Genomic DNA, 24,695 nt, shown 5'->3' with positions numbered 1-24,695 from the left:
TATACTTATACTCCACTGAACTCTGTGGTGGAAGTAGGTCTCAGATCTTGAACATAAGTAAAAGTAGCAACAGAGTGCCCCAGGAATGGGTCCTAAACCCCCAAAATTAGTTAGCATTATTCCATTCCTGGTTCGCTCGTCTTAGAGCGCATTCACACCAGGATAGTCCCAAGGGACTCGGTTTGACTGGGCAGGGAATGCTGAAAAATTTCACACCTTCATTTGGTTGAGTTCACTTTCACACTACACTTTTTAAAGCAGACCAAACCGCCTGGACAACGTCACGCAGTTACAACAGCTGCTTGTTTGGGGGTGGTATTGCCCGAAATGACGAGGAAGAAGAAAACCCTGCTCATCGATTGGCCAGAACCGAAGACAGAAATCCATCCCCTTCAGCTGGCTTTGTCACCACAAAAACAATAGAGCAACACTTTTTTTTTTTTTTTTTTTACCTCTGCTTCCCCCGTTTCGCGCTTTGTTTTTTTTTCTACCCAAAATGCACTGCGCTCTAAGTCACCTCCTCTATTTGGTTCACTTCCTCTCTTTGGTTCGCTGGATAGTCTGTTTGCATTTCCTACTGTAAGCGAACCACACCAGGGACCAAATAGCGCCAGTGTGAATGCATCCTTAAAGTCAATGGGTTTTTTGTTAGATGCCTGAAATAAGGTCTGTTGTTAACACAAGCTTAACAGACTTTCACGTTTTCTTTTATGACATAAAATTCATCAGTAAATACCTCACTCAAATGTTAAAGCTTTTACTTTTCTTTGAAAAGGCAGTTACTAACAAGTGTCTAAATGAGACTACAGAACGTCATCATGCTGGAGACGCCTTTACAACCCAGTTGTGGTGACTGTGTTAAGCTATGCAACCAACCACAGTGTTGTTCGTCATTAGCCTAACGTTAGCTTTTTACTTCTAAATCATAAAATTGAGTTAATTTGTGAGGATTACTTTGCTAAATCAAACATGTAAGTATAATACATTTTTATTTGCCAAGGAACTTATTTGCTGCAATAAACAAAAATCCAACGAAAGCCAACTCCCACAGGCTTTTTGAAGGGGGAACCAGGGCGACGCTAACTTCCATGTCAGCCTACAAATTTTTTTTGTTGTTGATTATATTGCTGGGGAGAGGGACGATTGGAATACTTTGCTCAGCCTGCTGCCCCCGCGACCCGGCTTCAGATAAGCAGCTGAAAATGGATGGATGGATTATATTTTGTATTATTAATCTGAATCTGCTGTTAAATAGATGTAATGGAGAAAGTACAATATTTCTCTCTGAAATGTTGCATAGAAAATAACCACAAATACTCAAGTGAAGAACAAGTACCTAAGAAATTAACTTATGTACAGCACTTGAGTAATTTACTTGTCATGCTTTCAGTACTTGTTGATAATAAATACTTAAGTACTTTTACTTAAGTAAAGGGTCAGAGTACCTTTCTGACCACTGGTGGAGTCTGTGACACTGAACCAGTCCGTGTAATGTCTTGTAAAAGAATTGTTTATGCGGTTAAGCCTCTGTAAAGTGCTATTCTTAGTTGAGTGAGTGTTGATGTGGCGCTCGGTCGTGTTTTTAGCAAAGCAGTAAGCAGTCATTATGTGGGCTGCTGTCATTCAGACGCTCTCAATGTTGGTTTCGGGAGAAAAATATGTCCCTAAAAACACACTGAGGCTGCAGCCAAGACAATGACCCAACCGCTGTGGGACATTCCTGTGTGTATATTCCTTAATTTAGGCAGTGTTTCACTTTAAATGACACAGCTGCTGAATGCACTCCCGTCTATCTACAGTGCAGGGTTTATCTGCCCCAGCTGCCTCCGCCTGTTATATCAGGCCTGTCCTCTTCCTGACACTCTGTAGGAATAACATACCCCTTTGCAAATTCCTCAAATTCCCAATTGTATTTGTGTATCGAGAGAACACTGGGACGGCAGTTTCCAAGCGAAACACTCTCTTCCTTTCACCCCGTTCTGCTCATTTCCATCCCGCCTGGCTTGGATGTCACACCACCAATCACGGAAGAGAGTGACAGCTCACTGATGCATGCGGCAGAGATGTCTGTGAGGTGGAAGCTGTGGAAACATGCCTGCTTGTTTTTCCCTCCACCAGACTGGCATTGATCATGACTAATGTTTTCCTGCATGTGGACAGTTATTAACTTTCTTCTTTGTGGTGCATGCCAGGATAACTAAAGAGCAAACCCACTGACACTCTGGGCCACACCCACACCTACTCTTTACTGTAATATGTTGGATTTAACTTTAATTAGGTGGTTATGTGCTCGAACAGAGACATTTTTAGGTGGACAGTGACAGTTAATGTTAAGCATCTTTATTCACAATACATGTTTGTATTTCACACAAGTTATTACCTCTTCAAAAGACATAAAGGATGGCGTCTTTTTGTCAATTACAAGCCTCAAACTTGAGTACCAAAACACAAAGACACAATGTTCAACTCATTAACTCGCCCAGTGGTTCATTCAGTGCAGAGCTGCGACAATTAGCTGAAAGGTCGACTGAAAGAAAATGAATCTGCAACAAGGTTTATTTAAAAAAAAAAAAAAGACAAACACTTAACAAATGTGCAGATTTGCTTCTAAAGTCAATATCTTTGTTTTTGTGGTCAAATATAACAAGACATCAGAAGATGTCAGTGGGCTCTAGGAACTAAAAACGGTCATGCTTTACAGTTTTGTGACATTCTGTTGGCAAAACATTAAAGAGGACCTACTATGCTCATTTTCAGGTTCATAATTGTATTTTAGGTTTCTACTAGAACATGTTTATATGCTTTAATGTTTAAAAACAGTTGATTTTCCTCATACTGCCTGTGCTGGAACACCTGTGTTCACCCTGTCTGCAACGCTCTGTTGTGGTGCCTGTCTCTTTAAGCCCTTCTGAAAAGGCCCAGTTTGAACTAATCAGTCAGTGTTTCCGCATACTCTGTATCTCTGTGTCTCTGAACCATCTCCAAAATCATCAGTGAAAGTTTCTAAACCCAACCGGACATGTTCCAGCAGGAATAAGATCCGAAATCAGGGAGAAATTTACATAGACAACTAAGTGGACATGTTTTCTGACTAGGGTTGGGTAATGGTGTCTGTATTTTTAAGGTTTCTGACCGAATTGCGTCGATACTACCAGCTATCAATTCACGTTAAATTAATTGGTCCTCAATATAGGTACCCAAGAGCGCACCTCGGTGAAGACGGCAGGTTTAGACAGTGAGTGGAAGCACTGCAAAGCAGCCCGAAACAAGAAAGCTGTTCTATGGCCAGCTTCTGGGCTTCTGAGCACTTTATGGAAGAGACAACGGAGCTCCATGGAGCTGCTGGGTTCAGAAAGGAAGCAGCAGTACTGTGAGGTAGCCCGAAGCTGTCTGCAAATCTCAGTCAGCCTCCTGGCAACCCAAAACTAACTGTAGTGCCAATGATTTCAGTCTGTCTGGTCTGTTTTCTTTCCTTTTTCATTTTAGAAATAGCAAAGCACCACTGCCATTTGTGATCGTGTTTATTTATCAGCTGTGTCTAAACAGAGTGAGAGAGACAAGCAGACGCAGACACACACACACACACACACACACACACACAAGCAAGCAGACAGATGGACAGAGACTGAGCTTTGCATGCAATTAGAAAATAGCAGATGAACAGAATCGTTTGTTGACTGCGGCTTGTTCAAAACTGATATCTTTGTCATTAAAGAAAGAGTACTGAAAAAAGGTTTCAGTACATTAAAAACGTCTCTGACATTAGCATGTAACTTCCTGTAGCGGTGTAGGCTGTGTACTGTAAACACTTGGAGTAATGTGTGTGGAGAAGATGACCATATAAAGAAATCTGGCACAAGATGCATCATACTGTAGCCAGAGTAAAAAAAAAAAAACAAGAAGTTGGACGCAGAGTATTCAGAACGGACTGAAGGCTGAGGTTTTTGCTCACAGTGATTACTTCTATTTACGTTTCTGTCAGTATTTGAACTTTGGTCGTCTGACACGAACATCATTCAATGTAACACTATATATAAGACACAAAATAAGGTAAAGCATAATAGATCCCCTTACATAATCTGCAGTTTAATTAATAATGAAAATAACTGTCAACGGCATCCCCAAAACAAAATCCAGTATCGGTCAGGCTATACTGCCAAACTTCAACTTGTGACCCATCATCACAGTTTGTGGCCGTAGTGTGCACAAGTTGTGAGCAGTTCTGCAGCAGGCCAGAGGAAATGAAAGTGTCATTTGTGACCCTTCAGGTTGTAAACTGCGGATCTAGTGTGCTGCTTCTTGGTTGCCTCCAAGTATTTTTGGGCTGGTCTTGCACAAGCAGTTCCCAACTGAGTTTCATGTCCTTCTACGACAGAGAAAACAAGTTTTATTTTGTTTTCTTGAACTCTTTTCTGCCTCCTCCATGACTGGCAAAGTTGCGGACTCTGTGGATCTTGGCCAGCTGGCTCTCAATGGTCTTCATTATGTCCCTGTGGTCTGGGATGTGGACGTAGCGGACATTTCTGCCCGTGATAAACATGTCCTGCAGCTGGGTGAGCTTACCCCGTCTGTCTCGGTACAGCACATCCTCCAGACGTATGTTCATGAAGGCGTCCACACTGACTACACGGCCCCGCGCTGTGCTCTCGTTCCTCAGGTCCACTGTGGTCACCTCTCCCTGTAGACCCTGCAGCAGGACCACCATGCTGTTCTCTGCAATTGTGCGCTCCCGGATGGAATTAAAGACCTCAGCTACAGGCGCTGGACCCGATGATGGGGAATCAGTCTCCTCTGACTCCATTGACACTGATGAAGAGTATCTCCAGAGGTCAGGGGTACCTGAACACAGGCAGAGGATCAATTGTGATACATTTCATTAGCAAAACTGTAAATTACTCATTGAGGTATCTGTTTTATTGATGTTTGTGTACAGTATATTATCATGTCTATGGTTAACGCTGCGGTCACTGTAAGAGCCTCATTACCTTGCTGTACTAAAAACTAGAGCTGCACAATTAATTGAAATAGTACCATAATCAAATATGGTCAAGTGTAATATTCAAATTTGCAGGAGCTGCACTTTATTAATTAAAGTTAAATGTGTCACAATATATGAAGCACTATGGTGCTGCCGAGATGCCTCAGCCAACAAATTATAATTGAGACATACGGGAACACGCTTGTTTGGTACAGACCCCAGCAAATTTCACATCATTATCATTTTAATATATTTTTTTCAGTAAAAATTAAATGGAAAAAAAGACCCTTACGACTAAAATCATAACACATTTTGCAATTGCAGTATCTGGCAGAATAATCACAAATCACAAAAATAATCAAAACTAATTTCACTGATTCTGGTCATGTGGCCTTTTAAGTAAAACTGAAGTGAATAGAAACCAAAAACTACTAAAATATGAAAACTCAGAACTGGCAAGAGCTATTAAACTTCAGTTATAATTTGCCTTGTCAGTGAAAAGCCTTTAAACGTCCCTCATTTGTAGACTTTCTGTTCAATTTTAAACAAAGTGAACCAGAAAATTTGAAAATACAACCTACAAATTACCACGATCAAAGCTAAAATCTACACTTTTTACCTAGCACCTAGCACTTGCATTATATTGTAACTAATGATAGTGCTGTCTTTCCACACATACTACAGATTTAAGCACACCTGCATTTAATAAAGCACTAATTAAGAGTCGAGAGTCACTGTGGGAGCTCAGTACATAAAGGTAAGATATTATTAATCTGAGAAATGACACATCTCTCGACAAAAAATAAAACGTGTTAATATAAATATATGACGTAAGTATTTCTAAGTGCACTAAAGGAGGTTATAGGAAGTTTCCAAACAGAAACGAGGCAGGAATTGGCATCTCTTTGAACGCAGAGACAGAAACCTAGCAAAAGTCAAATTAGCTAACTGTTAGCTTTAGCAACGATTCAAATAAGAAAGCTAGAAGCTCTACACAGCGCATAAGATATATCTTACTCTCAGACAGTGTGTGTTACATTCACCTGGATGAGTTAAATCCTTATTTCATGTGAAAACACAGCGCTCAATCGCTGACAGTGGAGACAAACCGTTCAAATATGTCAACAAGTTGGTTTTCCCGCAACAAGTCCCAAACAGGAAGAGCAGCAGAGCAGCGTGATGACGTTACACTTTGCGTCACAGATATGCGTCAACACGGAACAACACCGCCCTCTGTAGGCAGAAACACACCAGTGCAGGAGGGCTTCTTCCTAAATGTATAAATGTGCGGATGCTGTGGATGCAAAGACCATATATTGTCATTAAATATTAATTATACGTCCCAATATATTTTTTTAAATAAATTTAATTAACAGAAAAAGGCCTTACCAAGTTAAAAAAAAATCTCTTTTACAGTAGAGTCCTGGCCAAGATAGCAGCCGCACATAAATCATAGAGGTTACATATCATATAATTTGTTAAGTATTAGAAAAGTTAAGGATCATAATTATGTAAAATTAATAAACAACAATAAATGTACAATGTCCAATAAGATTCCAAAAAATTAACAAATTCAAAGGTTCAGTGCACTTATAAATTTGTCATGCAATACATTTACACACACAGTAGGTCATTTAATATATTGAATGTTATATATGGAAGTTATTTATAATGCAAAACAATGTATTTTGGGCAATCCTTTGGGAAATTTAATAGCTTATGCATGAATTACATTTGCCCAAATTTCCAGATCCTAAGGCAGTTTTGGTCATTAAGTTAAAAAACATAATCATCTTAAAAAAACAAGCAAACAAAATCAGAATAAATGCTTTATTAAAAACATATAATTATTATATAGAAAATACATTATCAAATATAGCAGGTCTTACAATCTGCACTGCATTCATGTGGTACTTTCCCATGTGTTGGTAATTTAAAACATAGTTAGATACAATAGTTTTTTAGGTGCTACAGTATGAGTTATTAGATATGTATTTTACTCTCTGATGTATTTTAATGTTAAACAACCTGCAACTGCATATTTTACAGGTTAAACAGGAGATCACAGTGACAGATAATTTTGATAATGTAATTTTGAGATTTTTAATGTAATTTTGAGATTAAGAGTTAGGTGGTAAAGTTGAAACAGTAAATGAAACTCATTGACACAACAGGGTCAAAGGTCATCCATCATGGCCAGCAGGTCGTCTCCTTTGCTGCTGCTGCTGGGATTTTCAGGCTGCTCCTCTCCTTCTGCAAACTCTCCGGCGATTCGAGCCAGCTGAGTCGCAGCCTGTTCATCCTGGATCAAACAAAACATGACGACTCTTCACATATCTATAATTAACATTAAAGAAAAAAATAAAAGTGATGTGGCCGATATCAAGGGGGGTGACTAATAAATGGTTAACTGCAGTCTATAAAGGAAATGTGGATATTAATGTCATGACCGTATCCTCAAAACATCACATTTTTACCAGTGGTGGAATGTAACTAAGTACATTTACTTTACTTAAGTACAGTTGTTACATTCTTGTACTTTTCTCAAGTATTTCCATTTTATGCTACTTTATACATCTACTCCACTACATCTTTTTACTCCACTACATTTGACGCTTGTCGTTACACATTACTATTTACATACACACACACACACACACGCACACACACAAACACACAAACAAACAAACAAACAAACAAACAAAAAGTAGTAGTAGTCTAAAACTGGCTCCACATTGACAAACTACAACATTTAAATGCTTTTACATGTGTTTGCAAGTGATAGAATCAAAATAATATATTAATGTAATCCTCTGAGCGCAGTGAGCACTGTTACTTTTGATACTGGATTAACATTTTAAATTCTGGACTTTTACTTGTAATGGAGTATTTTGAAGCTACAGCATTTCTACTTTAATCTTCGTAATACATTTATTGTATTATCTTTATTATTTATCATATACTATACTCATACGATATTACATTTAATATTCTGGTTATAGTGCTGTACTTTACTATACATGATATACTATACTGTTTCATTTTAACCTTATACTGTATCTTATATCACATACTATAGCCTACTACTATACTATACTGTTTTCTAACATATACTATATTATATTTCTATATTTATACAGACACAAAGAAGTACCATTACTTAATTGTTTATTTGGTTTGGTGTATGCTCTTAACATATACTATTTGCTTACTTTGCTGCTATTAATCACATCGCTGTCACTTTTGACCTGTGATTTCTGCCTTTAATTGCTCTTAAATAGTATTTATTTTTTTCCTTTTTTATCTTAGTTTTGTATACCTCATATTTGTATTTATTTCTATTTTTTACTTATCTTCATGCAGATTAATTTCTATCAGCCTACAATATATGTCAACCTAATAAGGTGTGTTTACCTTCTTTGCTACCTCAGTAACTGGTGTTTTAAACATGCTCCAAGTTTTCTCTCAGGTTTACAAGTTGTGTACAAACAGTTTTTAAGTAAAAGCTAAAAAGCATTCTATAGTACATCACCCTACCTGCATTGCTTGAATATTTATCACTCCAAACATGGACTGCTCAGCACCTGAAGCCACCCTGTTAACAAAACAAAAAAAGTATTATTTGTTGGAATTTGTGTAAATTTATTAGCAAAGAAAAGAAAAGAGAAGCACTCACGCCTCCTCCTCCTCTTGGTCTGTAGTGAACAGGTTGATCCTAAAGCCTCTCTCAGTTTTTGGCCTGTTCTCTGCCTTCATGCTGCCCATCAGACGAGCCAGCAGGTTCAGCTCCTCTTTGGCCAGCAGGTTGGGAGTGTCACCTGTCTGCAGCAGGTTGGTAGAGGCACACAGGAGGATTATACAGGGATTGAAAAATGGTCTCAAGCCTGGAGTATACTGTATGTGATACATAATATGAGATGATGATGATCATGGAACTGTGCAGTGATGGACAAAGTATTCAGATCCTTAACTTCAGTAAAATTAGCAATACCACACTGTAAAAAACAACAACCCTCAATTACAAGTAAAAGCGTTGCATTCAAAATCATATTTAAGTAAAAGTACACAAGATTATACAAAATATACTTATGGTAGGCTATATAAAAAGTTGAGGAGTGAAAAATCCAATCAGGATGATCCTACTTTTGACTGAGCCTGGTGACATCCCAGTGAGAAATGCGTTAACACTTCATTATTACCTTGACAGAGGGAGTCTTGGATGTATGTGTCTCCTCTGGATGGTTCACGGTGTACCTTTTAATTCATGAACAAAAAACACATTTTCTAATTTATTCTATTATCCATCTAAGATATAGTATATGTGGGGTAGTGCCATGCATACACACATGTTTATGCCCAGTCTGAGGACTCTGTCTCCATGCAGTTCGAAGCATCCCTTTCTGATGGGGCTGGTGTAACTTCCTCCTGTGGGGAACTCGCGTCGTCTCACTTCTCTGCCCTTACTGTCAAACGTCCTGTGGAAACAGGAAGCACTTGACGACACTCTGGATTATTCAGATATTTCTTTAAGGCATTCAGAGGAAATCTGAGACTAAACACAAGAAAATTTCAAATTAAGACATGCCAGCGTGTCAGAGGAGCCTTTGCAGTTGCATCAGAGACCTATAAACAGCTGCATGTATTGCCGCGTATGGAGGCCAAGTGCTAAATATACTGGGGATAATGATGTGCAACAACAAGCCTAGAAAAAGTGATTGATGTGTAAAGGTGATTTATATTTAGTTGTGAAACAATAAAACCTCATCAGTACTGTGCAAATTATATTGTTGGCTAGTTGCTAGCTCGTAAATTGACATGTAGGGTAGTGGACAATGTGAAAAGGACAGATTCATTAGAAATTTAATAAGGATCTATTATCCCACTAAAGAAGCACAGAGATGAACAGTCAGTTTTTTGTGCAAAAAGGATTTAGACTTATAGCTTTGCTAGCTAGCCTCTGCGTGCTAGTAACTCGCGAAGAGGAATTCTAAATCAGTTTTTCTGAGAAGCTGAAAAATGTAGGACAGTTCTGCCAATTTTCTAAGCTAAAGAGGTATCTATACTTTTTTGAATGTTTTATTAAAGTAACATAAACACAGTCACAGTGACAGGCTTGTTTAAGCAAAATGAAATAAGCAAATTGTTAGCATGCTAACGTACTTTCTGCAAGTACTATGTTTACCATCCAAAGTTTAGCGTGTTAGCATGCTGACATTTGCTGGCACCAACCACAAAGTACAGCTGATAGTCTCTACATTTACAGGTATAGAGAGGTGCAGGAATGAGTCCTAAACACCATGAATGAGTCAGCATTTTAGCACTCCTGGTTCCCTGGTCTCAAAGTCAGTGTCTTTTTTTTGAAAGCCTAACCCAAATGTTGCTAAATGAAATGTAGGAATCTTCAGAGTTATTACAATTCATCCTAAAGGGTACATGAATGTCGGCACCATTTTTTTCTAATCCATGTGGAAATATTTAACTGGTTAGTGAATACTTCGTGGTGCTTGATGAAAAGTTGGACAGTCACCAAAGTCATAAGTCATTAGTCATTTATCCTCTGGGGACCTTGAATGTCTGCACCAAATTTCATGGCAACCCAGCTGATATGCGTCATGGAATTTTAGCAGTTGTTGAATGCTTGTTGAGTAGATGTTAGCTAGAAAAGGACTACAGGACTACAGATCATGTCACGTTATCCGACAGCACTCTATATGTCATCATTTACATGTAAAAAACAGCTCAACGAATTTTTGATTATTAGAGTACATTCAGTATGTTCGTCAGCTGCCTACCTAATAAGCCCTGGAACATCCACCCCATGTGGCACTGGGCCTGATGTTGACAGGACAAAACGTCCATTGGGATTCTGGGCTTGATTTTTGAGGAAAAGTGACACCTATGAGGGAATAATAATTTTTAATAAATGCTGATTGATATTAAACAGCTGTAATATCTTCATCTCACTTGATTGGAGGGATGAGGAAAAAAAAGCAGAGAACTCACACGAACATGCAGGTCTTGAAAAAATATGAGCAGTGTTTGCCTGAGAAGCTGGAATTCACCTTCTGGTAGAGATGAGTACACCTAGAGTATGTCAAGAAGAACATAAACAGGTCACAAAAGATGATAAAACAGACACCTGGATTCCAGACAGTATGTAATGTACAGACTGTACAACCAGCCTGAGGTAATAAACGGTAACGCAACATGGTAATTAAAGGTTGATAACAGCTCTCAATATACCTCAATGATCTTCCTATGTGTCTCATCCACTTGGTTCACGAGCACAGGAGTGTCTTTCACAAATTCCCTTACGGTGTCTATGTGATTGTAAGTGATGAGCAGCAAGTCTTTAGGCCGAGGGCAGAGGAAGACCTGATATTTGAGTGCCATGACCATCAGCTCATAAAGCTACAGGAGAAAAAAAGAGAGGAGCTATAAACTTTATGGAAATCTAGGTATACCTTTTTACTTCCTAACTATAATGTCTCTACATCTTTCTAAAACTGCCACCAGTATAAAAGCTGCAGACTTGAGATTTGACCTAAGACACAAAATTGAGCACTTGAGAGTAAACTTAGTAAATTCTTGAAAACATAAAATAAGACACTGTCAAATATTTGGCATGGATTGAAAGATCTTGGTCTTAGATATGTTAACACTATCAATGCAACTTTAAAAGGAAAATAAATAGGATCACATTAAATAATTTTAACTTCAGTACATACCCTGTCCATGCTGGCTGGGTTCAACCTCATGATGGAGGCGTGCGCTATCCGAGTTAGCACTGTTTTCATTGTCCTGTGAGAATACAGCTGCTGAGGTTTGAGAAGTTCATCCATAAAGTCTTTACTAAACAGTGTCCCAACAATGTCATTCATAACTGTGAGAAGAAATAGAGAAAAACAGATGACTTAAATTTGTATTTGAAAATTTTACATCATGGAATGAAATGGCAAAGAAGAGCTTGTTTTGACACTGATGCAACTCTATTGTGTTGTTTCTACAGCTGCTGTAGCCTACTGCTTTACGAAAGCAAAGAATGAATACAGAAACACACACAGACACACAGACACACACACACACACACACACACACACACACACACACAGTTTTATGAACAAAATGAGTTCTATCACTTCTCTGTGATTTGTAAGAAAGTAGACTTTATTTTGCATTTATATTAGTACATAAAGTTAGCATTTGCTGCCTTCAAATAGGGTCATGCTTACCATGTTTATGACAAGAATCTATATAAACTCCCACCCCATGGTTTTCGCAACGTTGTTAGTGTACATTTCCTGAAACCTCTGAGTTTACGAGATGTGATGTGTTTATTGAAGTTTTCAGAAAAGGTGGAGGCCATGGAAATTACTTTTTAGTGGATGGTAAGAGGAAAATATTGACGTTACCAAGGCCTCATCTTTTTCCTTCGTCATTATGCCTTTGCATTTCCCACATTACATGATCAGCTAGCGAGCTTGCTATATTATTAGCCTTGGTGACTCCTAGACGCCAATAGTAGCATGGTGTAGCAGTTCTCACTACTAAACCAATGAAATACTAAGCATATTGTATTTACCATGGCCCTAGGAAGCGTGCTGTGATATGGAACTAATTTTCATAGCAGCCAAACAGTGGAATTACAACTCCCAGGTCTGTCACATGATGTCACTGGGCCCAAAAAGACTTTAGACTTACATTGGGAAAGAGATGTCTGTAAATCAATGGATATATTGTTTTGAGTGTCAAAACTCCACACAATGATTCGTTCTACTATCTGCTCCGAGGCTATTAAGTATACAATAACATTTGGAAAGTCTAGCAGAGCAACATGATTAAATCATTTTAGTCCCATTCAGTTTCATGGAACGCTAAACCAGATGTAGCCATCGCAGCCAGTGGAATTCTCTAGTGCACCTGCTCTATGGGCCCAATAGAGACATTTAAGTCCCACCCCTACTGAAGGGGAAAACAATTGCTCTCCATTGACTTTGTATTGTGTGAAGGTCTCTTCTCGTCATTTACATCTGCTAGCAAACAACACAAAAATGCCTAAAACCTGCTATGTGGTGGGATGTGCTACCAACATGGTGAAGAATCCATAACTAACTTAATAAGCTGCTGAACTGAGCAATAAAATGTGAGGCATTGTTAGATTAAATGACGATCTTAACTAGTGATTCTAATAAATATTTGTAAATATCAAAGTATGTCGATTCTGGCCAATCAGTGGGATCATTTTTTCAAGATAAGCAAGGTAAGGAGAAGTGACAAAGAGACAGAGCGACAATACTGAGTTTGTCAATGTAACTTTTCCTCTCTGGTAGACATAAGGTGTTAAAATGATCCTTTGACTTACTGAAATGTAATGTTTTTAGTTATCTAGTGTTCCAGCTCTTGTTTTCTTAATGTAAGCTGATTTTTCCCTCCAGTAAACGTGCAGAAGCAGTGCCAATCATCTGGGTAATTCTATACCGCAGACATAGACTGTTTTTTTGGCTACATGCGCCACTAAGCAGTGTTCACAGGAATGAACAGGGTCTGCTGTTCCCAGGTCTCTTAATACATCCATGGTGTACATGGCTTCCCATAACATAACCACAAGTTTACAAGTTCAATTTGAATGCAGCATCAATCCCACCAAACCACACATATTGCACTGGTGTCAAAAGATGAAATGACAGCTACGGCTACTATGTTAAGCTAATTGCCGTTAGCAGAAATTTAGCTTAATTACCCCATCAAGACTGAATTAGCTAATGACTCATAGTCATTATGTGGAATAAAAACGCTAAGTTATGAACATGTTGGGAATTGAATTTTTTTTTTCATACAGTACAAATTAGAGAAAAATCAGTATCTCTATTTAGTTTTAGCTTTTGCTAGGCGTGGCTTGTTAGCTAACACTTGATAAAGTTCTCCAGTTAGCTAGTAGTCAGTCTCTTTATGACAACTTCACATGCTGTTTTCATAAAAATATTTACACGGTACAAACATTTTATATGGTAAAATGTCATAAACTCAGATTGCTGTCTTTACTAACCAACGTGTAGCTACTGTGTTTGGACTATTGAGGGCAGCATATTCTACAGACTACTGTGTCTCACAATGGACCTCAATTTATTATAATTAATAGTAAACACTACAGAGTAGAGGTGGAAAGTGACTACATTTACTGACGAACTTACAACTTGACTTGAGTATTTCTGCTACTTTATAGCCTACTTGAACTCATCTGTAATTCAGATGTACTTTTTACTACATTTATTAAATAACTTTAGTTACACTTTCCAGATTTAGATTTAATTCAGAAACAGATTCAAATGAACATCATATAGGCTTGCCATTAGTAAATAAGATAAATGAAACCCTTGGGAGAATTCGCAAGATAGGTACTGAGCAGTAATAAAATTAGTATATAATATGAATCAAATTTAATTTAGCCCCACATTTAGATGACCATTGGTACATATTGATGTATCAGCAATTATAATCCACTATTATGCATTATTCTGAAATAGGCTATTCTGTAAAACATTTAGCCTACTTTTGCTTTTGGCTTTTTAAGTAAGCCTATGTTTTGATGCTAATACATTTGTAAGTAAAATTTTAAATGCATGACTTTAACTTGTAACAGAGTATCTCTGCACAAGTAAAAGATCTGAGCACTTCTACCACCACTGCTACAGGGGCACAAGGAGCTGACTAATCAATGAAATATAACATGGATACCTCTTTTTCTGTCATTTTCTGACCACACTCCTGCATGCGTTTTCCCCAAGTAAGAAAAGAAAGGAAATAGACTTGTCATTTTGGGTTGTTTTGCATGAGAAATATGAGATGCACATGTGTAGCTCATATTCTGCCATCTGACATCTACAGCTTGTCAGGATGGGGAATGACTGGAGGCTAAACACGTACACACCTACCAAGCCTGTTGGTTCTCTAGCTACCTCTACCTTTCTCTGAATTGTCCTCAGACGTGTTGAGAGCTTGCAGGCGTTGGTCCAGTATGTAAAGCATTTCTCCACCAAGATTAATGAAAACCAGGGGGAGAGTTCTCTCAGACATCTTGCAAAGACAAAGACAGGATTAACTCCTACGACAAAGCTGGTGCAGAAGCAGGCGTCAGAAGCAATTTAGCTCCTTCAGATCAAAAGCACTCTTGTCATTGGAAATTCATTATCTGATTGTTTGCGTTGTGAATTGCCACGGGTAACAAATTGTCCATGTTAAGTCTTATCTGATCATGCTCCTGCAGATAACCTGTGGCACTAAGATGCAACAGGTGGTGAGGAAGAGGATCAGCAGAAACCAGGCACAAGCTTATTGGGCAGGATAAGGATGACGTGATGCAGCATAACCAACCACAGAAAGTAACTGTCTTTGTACATGTTAAATTTCTGGGAAAAGACAATTAAACCTACTTCATATCACAAGAGTTTGTACTTTATGGTCCTGTTGGAAATAATTTACAGTATGATACAAACATGAAACTAAGATCTAAAAAAACAATAATGACATTTATATTACATTTTATTCAACATTACATAGGCAAATGAGGTAGCCTGAACGAACATCTCAAATTTCTCATTCCAAAACCATGAATAGTATTTTCCTGCTATAGCATCCGCTACTATTTTGGGAAAGTTTTCTTTAAGAGTTTGCTCTCTTTTCTATAATATAATTGTATGGCTTTAGCGTTAAAGGAATAGTTCAACATTTTGGGACATAGGCTTATTCACTTTCTTGCTGAGAGTTGGAAGAGAAGGTCGCAAACACCCTCATATTTGTACATTAAATGAGAAATTACAGCAAGAAGCTGCTGAGCGTCTGGAGTCTGGAGTCTGGAGTCCTTGCTGGTTGGCTAGCAGCGTCACAGTGATGACAAGACTCCAGGAAGTTACTGAGCCCAGTCCATGAATGTATTAAGAGAACTGTGGACACAGCATGGGAAGGCAGAGTCCTGTTTATTCCTAAGAAAGTTATTCAGTGGCGGATGAGACCAAAAAAAGCTCAATTTCCAGGTGTAAAATTATCCACACCCACCAGCAATGGGCCCATAGTGCTGGCACACTAACTTGTCCTTTAACCCCGCCTCCCTCTGTCTCAGACTCACACACATACTCACATGATTGACAGTAGGAGAATAACTCGGCCATAAGTGAATTTTACAGCTTTTAGGACATAAGAACTATTTAAGTGTTCTTACTAAGAAGGTGATGTACCTAAAAAAATAATAATTAACTGTTGTATTTTTGGGCCCAACAGCATCACGCGACAGACACGGTTGGCAACTATGTCAAATTGACTTCAAAGCCCAGATCAGTTCCTGGGGGCTTGACCCAGTCATGAAACAGTCCTGCACATAATGCCCTTTAAACCAAAATGTGTCATTTTAACACAGTCATAAAACGGCTCAAACAAACCAGATATAACTTGTTTATTTAGCGAGCTTCAGTTTTGGTAGATAGATTTTGTTTGTTGTTTTTTCCTGCAGCTGGGCTATGTTTTAGTCCTGCAACAGGAGTGCCTAGCACTGCACGTTTGGAGTTTTTTTTTCTGATTGCAGACTTTAAAATGTTCAACTTTGAGTGAAATGCCACAGGTGCTTGTCACTGTCACTTTTCAACCAGCCATCAGATCACATTGGAGGAGAAGCACGACAAATCTAAAAAAAAACCAAAAAACCCTTCCATCACACCTTGCATGGACAACAACAACGATGGACAACAACCGTTATCCAGAACAAGTACTCTGCTTTGTGCTGACAATTTCATATCTTTGGATATTTTCAAAGTGCTTTCAGAAGCATTTCCTCAGGAGCACCCGGCTCTTCATCAGACGGCTGATGAAGAGCCATGAAGGCTTGAAACGTTACCTTGTCATGTGGTAAATCCTAATTTTTTTTATTTTTTATTAAAACTCACTTGGGAGCTTCATCCAGTGTGCAGCTTTTTCTTTTTTCCATATCCTTAGAAATCTGACATTGTGATAAGTGAGTTTAGGTCACAGGTGAATTCTACATGGAGTGCATGTTGAGGATAGCTAGCTGAAGCCACATTTTACTAACCAAACTTTTAGGATATGATCCGTACAACACTTTTACGATGTCCACGTCTTTGTCTCTTTCATTCTCTCTCTCTCCCCCATTTATAATAGAAGATTAGAGAGTAGAAACATGCAAATGAAAACTTATCTCATGCTCACTGCTCCAGCAGCTCACTCTCAAGGGACACTATTGCCTTTTCGTCACAGTCATGTCCATGGGTAAAACCTATTTTTTAGAAACGTTTGACAAATTTGACAACTGAGACAAAAATGTAAACATCTGGCAAAGGGAGCTGAACAAATCCTAATTGAGCTCACTGGACCATAGATTATCCGACAAACCAATGATGGGGATCCATCTTTACATCTGGCTTCTCTCAGTGTAAGTCAAACCTAATATTGGCAATTGTATTGTGTTGTAATAATATGTCATCGTATCTCCCCAGTCTACATAATAATGTGCTTGATCAAATTACTTGTTTAACACTTTGCAAACATATTTAGCGAATATGTCTTCCATATTAAGATTATTTTCCTGTTTTTATTTGTCTGTTTTTAAAGAACTTTTTTTCTGCTGTGGAAATTTCCAAAGAAATATTAAAATGAGCAAATATAATGTCCTCCCCTCACCAGGATAACCTCCTGTTCAGGTTCAGGGACAGGTTTCAATGACAAACCCACCCTAGATCCTGAATTTTACAACCTAAACTGGATGAAGTCTATACCTGACAAGACTCCACTATCTGCTGTCTCCATTCCCGGAACACATGAAAGCTTATGCTTATATGGAGGACCACTTGTTAAATGTCAAGTTTGGACCTTAGAAGACCAACTTAATGTGGGAGTGCGATATTTTGATTTTCATGCTGGAATTTGGCTGCCTCTACAAAAACATGTGTATGTCCAGGATAGGCACTGGTTGTTTTGGCAACACATTCAGATTGATGAAGTCCTTAAGATCATTTTGGATTTCTTAAGTGTCCATAGTAGTGAAACTGTGCTGTTGAAAGTGACACTACAAGGCTTATACATGAGGACAGTGGAGGAACTGATGAAGAAATTGACTGAAAAATTCAAAGATAAAATATGGACTCAGTTGTCTGTACCAAACATGCAACAGGCAAGGGGCAAGATTGTTTTTCTCCAGAGTAATACCTTCAGTGCTGGAATAGAAAACCATAAATCATTTTTCTTTGAACATAAACAGCTAAAGAACGTTGAAGACAAAATAAAGCAAATGAAATCACACCTCTGTAACCATCACGTTGTGCTGACTGAAAGTGAAGCATCAAGGCTTGAACGTCCTAAAACCTTGGCTAAAAAAGTTAACAGGCAGCTTAATGACTTTCTTGTGCAACATAAGAAAAGCTCCATGAACCAAGGCTGCTTAGGTGTCTTCAGCATTAGCTTCCCAAGTGCTGAACTTATTGAAAACATCATTCAAACCAAAACATGCAATTGTGGTAAAGGTTCAGAATCACCAACATCTGGGCAGGATTCAGAACCTACATCTGAACCAGTGCCAGCAACAGAATCACCAACATTTGGACAAGATTCAGAAGCAAAATCTGAACCAGAGCCTGTAACAGAATCACCAACATCTGGACAGGATTCTGAACCTACATCTGAACCAGAGCCTGCAACAGAATCACCAACATCTGGGCAGGATTCTGAACCTACATCTGAACCAGCACCAGCAACAGAGCCACCAACATCTGGACAAGATTCAGAAACTACACCTGAACCAGTGCCTGCAACAGAATCACCATCATCTGGGCAGGATTCTGAACCTACATCTGAACCAGAGCCTGCAACAGAATCATCAACATCTGGGCAAGATTCAGAAGCAACATCTGAACCAGCACCAGCAACAGAGCCACAAACATCTGGACAAGATTCAGAAGCAAAATCTGAACCAGAGCCTGTAACAGAATCACCAACATCTGGACAGGATTCTGAACCTACATCTGAACCAGAGCCTGCAACAGAATCACCAACATCTGGGCAGGATTCTGAACCTACATCTGAACCAGCACCAGCAACAGAGCCACCAACATCTGGACAAGATTCAGAAACTACACCTGAACCAGTGCCTGAAACAGAATCACCAACATCTGAACAAGATTCAGAACCTACATCTGAACCAGTGCCTGCAACAGAATCACCAACATCTGGGCAAGATTCAGAAGCAACATCTGAACCAGCACCAGCAACAGAGCCACAAACATCTGGGCAAGATTCAGAACCAACACCTGAACCAGAGCCTGCAACGGAATCACCAACATCTGGGCAGGATTCTGAACCAACACCTGAACCAGAGCCTGCAACAGAATCACCAACATCTGGGCAGGATTCTGAACCTACATCTGAACCAGAGCCTGTAGCAGAATCACCAACATCTGGGCAGGATTCTGAACCTACACCTGAACCAGAGCCACCAACAGAATCGCCAACATCTGGACAAGATTCAGAAGCAACATCTGAACCAGGGCCTGTAACAGAATCACCAACCTCTGGGCAGGATTCAGAAGCAACATCTGAACCAGGGCCTGTAACAGAATCACCAACATCTGGACAGGATTCAGAGACCACACCTGAACCAGTGCCTGCAACAGAATCACCAACATCTGGGCAGGATTCTGAACCTACACCTGAACCAGAGCCTTCACCAGAATCACCAACATCTGGGCAGGATTCTGAACCTACATCTGAACCAGAGCCTGTAGCAGAATCACCAACATCTGGGCAGGATTCTGAACCTACACCTGAACCAGTGCCTGCAACAGAATCACCAACATCTGGGCAGGATTCTGAACCTACATCTGAACCAGCACCAGCAACAGAATCACCAACATCTGGGCAAGATTCAGAACCAACACCTGAACCAGAGCCTGCAACGGAATCACCAACATCTGGGCAGGATTCTGAACCAACACCTGAACCAGAGCCTGCAACGGAATCACCAACATCTGGGCAAGATTCAGAACCAACACCTGAACCAGAGCCTGCAACAGAATCACCAACATCTGGGCAGGATTCTGAACCTACATCTGAACCAGAGCCTGCAACGGAATCACCAACATCTGGGCAGGATTCTGAACCTACACCTGAACCAGAGCCACCAACAGAATCGCCAACATCTGGACAAGATTCAGAAGCAATATCTGAACCAGGGCCTGTAACAGAATCACCAACATCTGGGCAGGATTCAGAAGCAACATCTGAACCAGCACCAGCAACAGAATCGCCAACATCTGGACAAGATTCAGAAGCAACATCTGAACCAGGGCCTGTAACAGAATCGCCAACATCTGGACAGGATTCAGAGACCACACCTGAACCAGTGCCTGCAACAGAATCACCAAAATCTGGGCAGGATTCTGAACCTACACCTGAACCAGAGCCAGCCCCAGAATCGCCAACATCTGGGCAGGATTCTGAACCTACATCTGAACCAGAGCCTGTAGCAGAATCACCAACATCTGGGCAGGATTCTGAACCTACATCTGAACCAGCAACAGAATCACCAACATCTGGGCAAGATTCAGAAACTACACCTGAACCAGCACCAGCAACAGAATCACCAACATCTGGGCAAGATTCAGAAACTACACCTGAACCAGTGCCTGCAACAGAATCACCATCATCTGGACAAGATTCTGAACCTACATCTGAACCAGAGCCTGCAACAGAATCACCAACATCTGGACAGGATGCTGAACCTACATCTGAACCAGCACCAGCAACAGAGACACCAACATCTGGGCAAGATTCAGAAACTACACCTGAACCAGTGCCTGAAACAGAATCACCAACATCTGGGCAGGATTCTGAACCTATATCTGAACCAGAGCCTGCAACTGAATCACCAACATCTGGGCAAGATTCAGAAGTAACATCTGAACCAGAGCCTCTAACAGAATCACCAACATCTGGGCAGGATTCTGAACCTACATCTGAACCAGAGCCTGGAGCAGAATCACCAACATCTGGGCAGGATTCTGAACCTACATCTGAACCAGTGCCAGCAACAGAATCACCAACATCTGGGCAAGATTCAGAAACTACACCTGAACCAGTGCCTGAAACAGAATCACCAACATCTGGGCAGGATTCTGAACCTATATCTGAACCAGAGCCTGCAACTGAATCACCAACATCTGGGCAAGATTCAGAAGTAACATCTGAACCAGAGCCTCTAACAGAATCACCAACATCTGGGCAGGATTCTGAACCTACATCTGAACCAGAGCCTGGAGCAGAATCACCAACATCTGGGCAGGATTCTGAACCTACATCTGAACCAGTGCCTGACACAGAATCACCAACATCTGATCATGATTCTGAACCTACATCTGAACCAGAGCCTGCAACAGAGCCACCAACATCTGGGCAGGATTTAGAACCTACATCTGAACCAGTGCCAGCAACAGAATCACCAACATCTGGGCAGGATTCAGAACCTACATCTGAACCAGCACCAGCAACAGAGCCACCAACATCTGGGCAGGATTTAGAACCTACATCTGAACCAGTGCCAGCAACAGAATCACCAACATCTGGGCAGGATTCAGAACCTACATCTGAACCAGTGCCAGCAACAGAATCACCAACATCTGGGCAGGATTCAGAAGCAACATCTGAACCAGAGCCTGTAACAGAATCACCAACATCTGGGCAGGATTCAGAACCTACATCTGAACCAGTGCCTGACACAGAATCACCAACATCTGGGCAAGATTCAGAAGCAACATCTGAACCAGAGCCTGCAACAGAATCACCAACATCTGGACAGGATTCTGAACCTACATCTGAACCAGCACCAGCAACAGAGCCACCAACATCTGGGCAAGATTCAGAAACTACACCTGAACCAGTGCCTGAAACAGAATCACCAACATCTGATCATGATTCTGAACCTACATCTGAACCAGAGCCTGCAACAGAGCCACCAACATCTGGGCAGGATTTAGAACCTACATCTGAACCAGTGCCAGCAACAGAATCACCAACATCTGGGCAGGATTCAGAACCTACATCTGAACCAGCACCAGCAACAGAGCCACCAACATCTGGGCAGGATTCTGAACCTACATCTGAACCAGTGCCAGCAACAGAATCACCAACATCTGGGCAGGATTCAGAACCTACATCTGAACCAGTGCCAGCAACAGAATCACCAACATCTGGGCAGGATTCAGAAGCAACATCTGAACCAGAGCCTGTAACAGAATCACCAACATCTGGACAGGATTCAGAACCTACATCTGAACCAGCACCAGCAACAGAATCACCAACATCTGGGCAGGATTCAGAAGCAACATCTGAACCAGAGCCTGTAACAGAATCACCAACATCTGGGCAGGATTCAGAAGCAACATCTGAACCAGAGCCTGCAACAGAATCACCAACATCTGGACAGGATTCTGAACCTACATCTGAACCAGCACCAGCAACAGAGACACCAACATCTGGGCAAGATTCAGAAACTACACCTGAACCAGTGCCTGAAACAGAATCACCATCATCTGGGCAGGATTCTGAACCTACATCTGAACCAGAGCCTGGAGCAGAATCACCAACATCTGGACAAGATTCAGAAGCAACATCTGAACCAGAGCCTGTAACAGAATCACCAACATCTGGACAGGATTCAGAGACCACACCTGAACCAGAGCCTGCAACAGAATCACCAACATCTGGGCAGGATTCTGAACCTACATCTGAACCAGAGCCTGCAACAGAATCACCAACATCTGGGCAGGATTCTGAACCTACATCTGAACCAGAGCCTGAAACAGAATTACCAACATCTGGGCAGGATTCTGAACCTACATCTAAAATAGAGCCTGCAACAGAATCGCCAGCATCTGGGCAGGATTCTGAACCTACATCTAAAATAGAGCCTGCACCAGAATCACCAACATCTGGACAGGATTCTGAACCTACATCTGAACCAGAGCCTGTAGCAGAATCACCAACATCTGGGCAGGATTCTGAACCTACATCTGAACCAGAGCCTGCAACAGAACCACCAACATCTGGGCAGGATTCTGAACCTACATCTGAACCAGAGCCTGAAACAGAATCACCAACATCTGGGCAGGATTCTGAACCTACATCTAAAATAGAGCCTGCACCAGAATCACCAACAACTGGGCAGGATTCAGAAGCAACATCTGAACCAGAGCCTGTAACAGAATCACCAACATCTGGACAGGATTCTGAACCTACATCTGAACCAGCACCAGTAACAGAGCCACCAACATCTAAACCAGTGCCTACAACAGAATCACCAACATCTGGGCATGATGCTGAACGTACACCTGAACCTGTACCTGCAACAGAATCACCAACACCTGGACAAGTTTCAGAGCCATCACCTTATTCACACACTTCGCCTGCAGCAGGGCCTAATGCTGAGTCAGCAGAGCACCAACCACAACTGATAAATACACCAGCCACTCTGCCCGCAACACTACATGAGTCACATCCAGCAGTGTTGCCTAAAATTCCTCTTAAAATAGAGCACAAGCTGGCACCACAGTGGAGAAAACGTAAATGCTACAGAGGGTCGATCAAGTAAGACATGCATTGCTAAGGCTAATTAAATTATCCTCTAAAATTCTGGAATGGAAAAGTGTGGAATTATTTTGTTCTGAAAATTTAATGAAGTGTAAGACTTGTGTTGTGTCATGTAATTAAGTAACATTATCTAATATTCACATGCATTGTTACAAAAAAATATATTGGTCTTTGCAAAACCTACCTTTAAATAGTGGTGTTTAAAGGTAGTTACAAATAAATCCTGACTGCAGCAAGAAAAAATAATTTAAAAAGGCACACATTTACACTTGTCATAATTTATAAAAGAGGAAAATTTAACAAAAGTTTTAGGGCAGTGTACAATTCATAGATACTACTTCATATTTTGTTTGTCACTCACACGTGGCCATTGATGATTTTAGCATTCCTGTAAAGTGATGTAATTGTAGCCAAGTGCATAACCATGATGATGTCAATCTTTTCATTGCCACACTAAAAACATTCCTCAGTGATATCACATTTGTCTCAGCGTGTCTCATTGGATTTGTATGATGTGCTTTCTTTTGAATGAGTTTAATTGTGCTTGGTATTTTTCTGATCACTAAATTGACTACATAACCAAATAAATCACGACATATGTAAACTTGAATACATTGTGTACAGCTGTGGGAAGCGAGGTTAGGCTGTAAGAAAAAATATGAGTTAAAAGACAGAAAATGTAAAAAAAAAAAAAAAAAAAAATCAAGCAAGACATGCTGCGGAAGTCAACAGTTTCATGTTTAATTTGAACTTCAATTAGATTATTCAGTGTACAGTAATATAAAAAACAGCAACTTTATTTTCAGAATTATGACTTAAATCTCAGATATGCCAGATATGTCTTTCCTCAGAATCTTAACTTTCTTATTTTTTTTCTCTGAAAATACTGACATCAGTTGTGGGACTCAAACTATTTTTGTACTCGTACTCGTCGTACTTGTCGTATTTTCTTTTTTCTCAATTATTTTTCATGTAGTCCTCCATACTATGTAAATGTATGTTGAGTGATTTAACATACCTAAAGCAAATGCATGCCATGTCTGTAATAGAAATAATAGAAATAGAAATAAAAAACAGA

The 24,695-nt window shown here is 40.1% G+C and overlaps 3 protein-coding genes across 3 annotated transcripts; 1 reads left to right on the top strand and 2 right to left on the bottom strand.

The window, feature by feature from the left end:
* Positions 1-2,340: 2,340 nt before the first annotated feature.
* Positions 2,341-6,145, bottom strand: lsm10 (LSM10, U7 small nuclear RNA associated). The gene is made up of 2 exons (XM_049603193.1): positions 6,022-6,145; positions 2,341-4,839 (listed from the first exon to the last, which is right to left on the bottom strand). Exon 2 carries the CDS (start codon positions 4,799-4,801, stop codon positions 4,388-4,390), a length of 414 nt encoding a protein of 137 aa, XP_049459150.1. The 5' UTR covers positions 4,802-4,839; positions 6,022-6,145; the 3' UTR covers positions 2,341-4,387.
* Positions 6,146-6,953: 808 nt separating this feature from the next.
* oscp1a (organic solute carrier partner 1a) lies at positions 6,954-15,111 on the bottom strand. Its single transcript, XM_049602388.1, has 10 exons — positions 14,941-15,111; positions 11,707-11,861; positions 11,222-11,389; positions 10,982-11,062; positions 10,771-10,874; positions 9,325-9,453; positions 9,178-9,232; positions 8,655-8,800; positions 8,516-8,573; positions 6,954-7,280 (listed from the first exon to the last, which is right to left on the bottom strand). The coding sequence occupies exons 1-10, from the start codon at positions 15,050-15,052 to the stop codon at positions 7,155-7,157; spliced, it is 1,134 nt and encodes a 377-aa protein (XP_049458345.1). The 5' UTR covers positions 15,053-15,111; the 3' UTR covers positions 6,954-7,154.
* A 2,112-nt stretch (positions 15,112-17,223) lies between these two features.
* On the top strand, positions 17,224-24,259 carry LOC125904373 (uncharacterized). Its single transcript, XM_049601725.1, has 2 exons — positions 17,224-17,414; positions 17,666-24,259. The coding sequence occupies exons 1-2, from the start codon at positions 17,377-17,379 to the stop codon at positions 23,616-23,618; spliced, it is 5,991 nt and encodes a 1,996-aa protein (XP_049457682.1). The 5' UTR covers positions 17,224-17,376; the 3' UTR covers positions 23,619-24,259.
* The last annotated feature ends 436 nt before the right edge of the window (positions 24,260-24,695 follow it).

Source organism: Epinephelus fuscoguttatus, linkage group LG17, assembly GCF_011397635.1.
Source record: "Epinephelus fuscoguttatus linkage group LG17, E.fuscoguttatus.final_Chr_v1".
NCBI lineage: Eukaryota > Metazoa > Chordata > Actinopteri > Perciformes > Serranidae > Epinephelus > Epinephelus fuscoguttatus.
Note: the sequence above shows the minus strand (reverse complement) of the source record. Positions and strands in the feature narration are given on the sequence as shown.

What these genes read in the sequence shown, in the direction of transcription:
- lsm10 (XM_049603193.1), bottom strand. Translation starts at nt 4,801, where the DNA reads ATGGAGTCAGAGGAGACTGATTCCCCATCATCGGGTCCAGCGCCTGTA.
- oscp1a (XM_049602388.1), bottom strand. Translation starts at nt 15,052, where the DNA reads ATGTCTGAGAGAACTCTCCCCCTGGTTTTCATTAATCTTGGTGGAGAA. An exon ending in CACATAGGAAGATCATTGAG is followed by an intron (nt 11,063 to 11,221) that starts GTATATTGAGAG and finishes GACATACTCTAG; the next exon opens with GTGTACTCATCTCTACCAGA. An exon ending in CTCAGACTGGGCATAAACAT is followed by an intron (nt 9,233 to 9,324) that starts GTGTGTATGCAT and finishes ATGAATTAAAAG; the next exon opens with GTACACCGTGAACCATCCAG.
- LOC125904373 (XM_049601725.1), top strand. Translation starts at nt 17,377, where the DNA reads ATGATGGGGATCCATCTTTACATCTGGCTTCTCTCAGT. An exon ending in TACATCTGGCTTCTCTCAGT is followed by an intron (nt 17,415 to 17,665) that starts GTAAGTCAAACC and finishes TCCCCTCACCAG; the next exon opens with GATAACCTCCTGTTCAGGTT.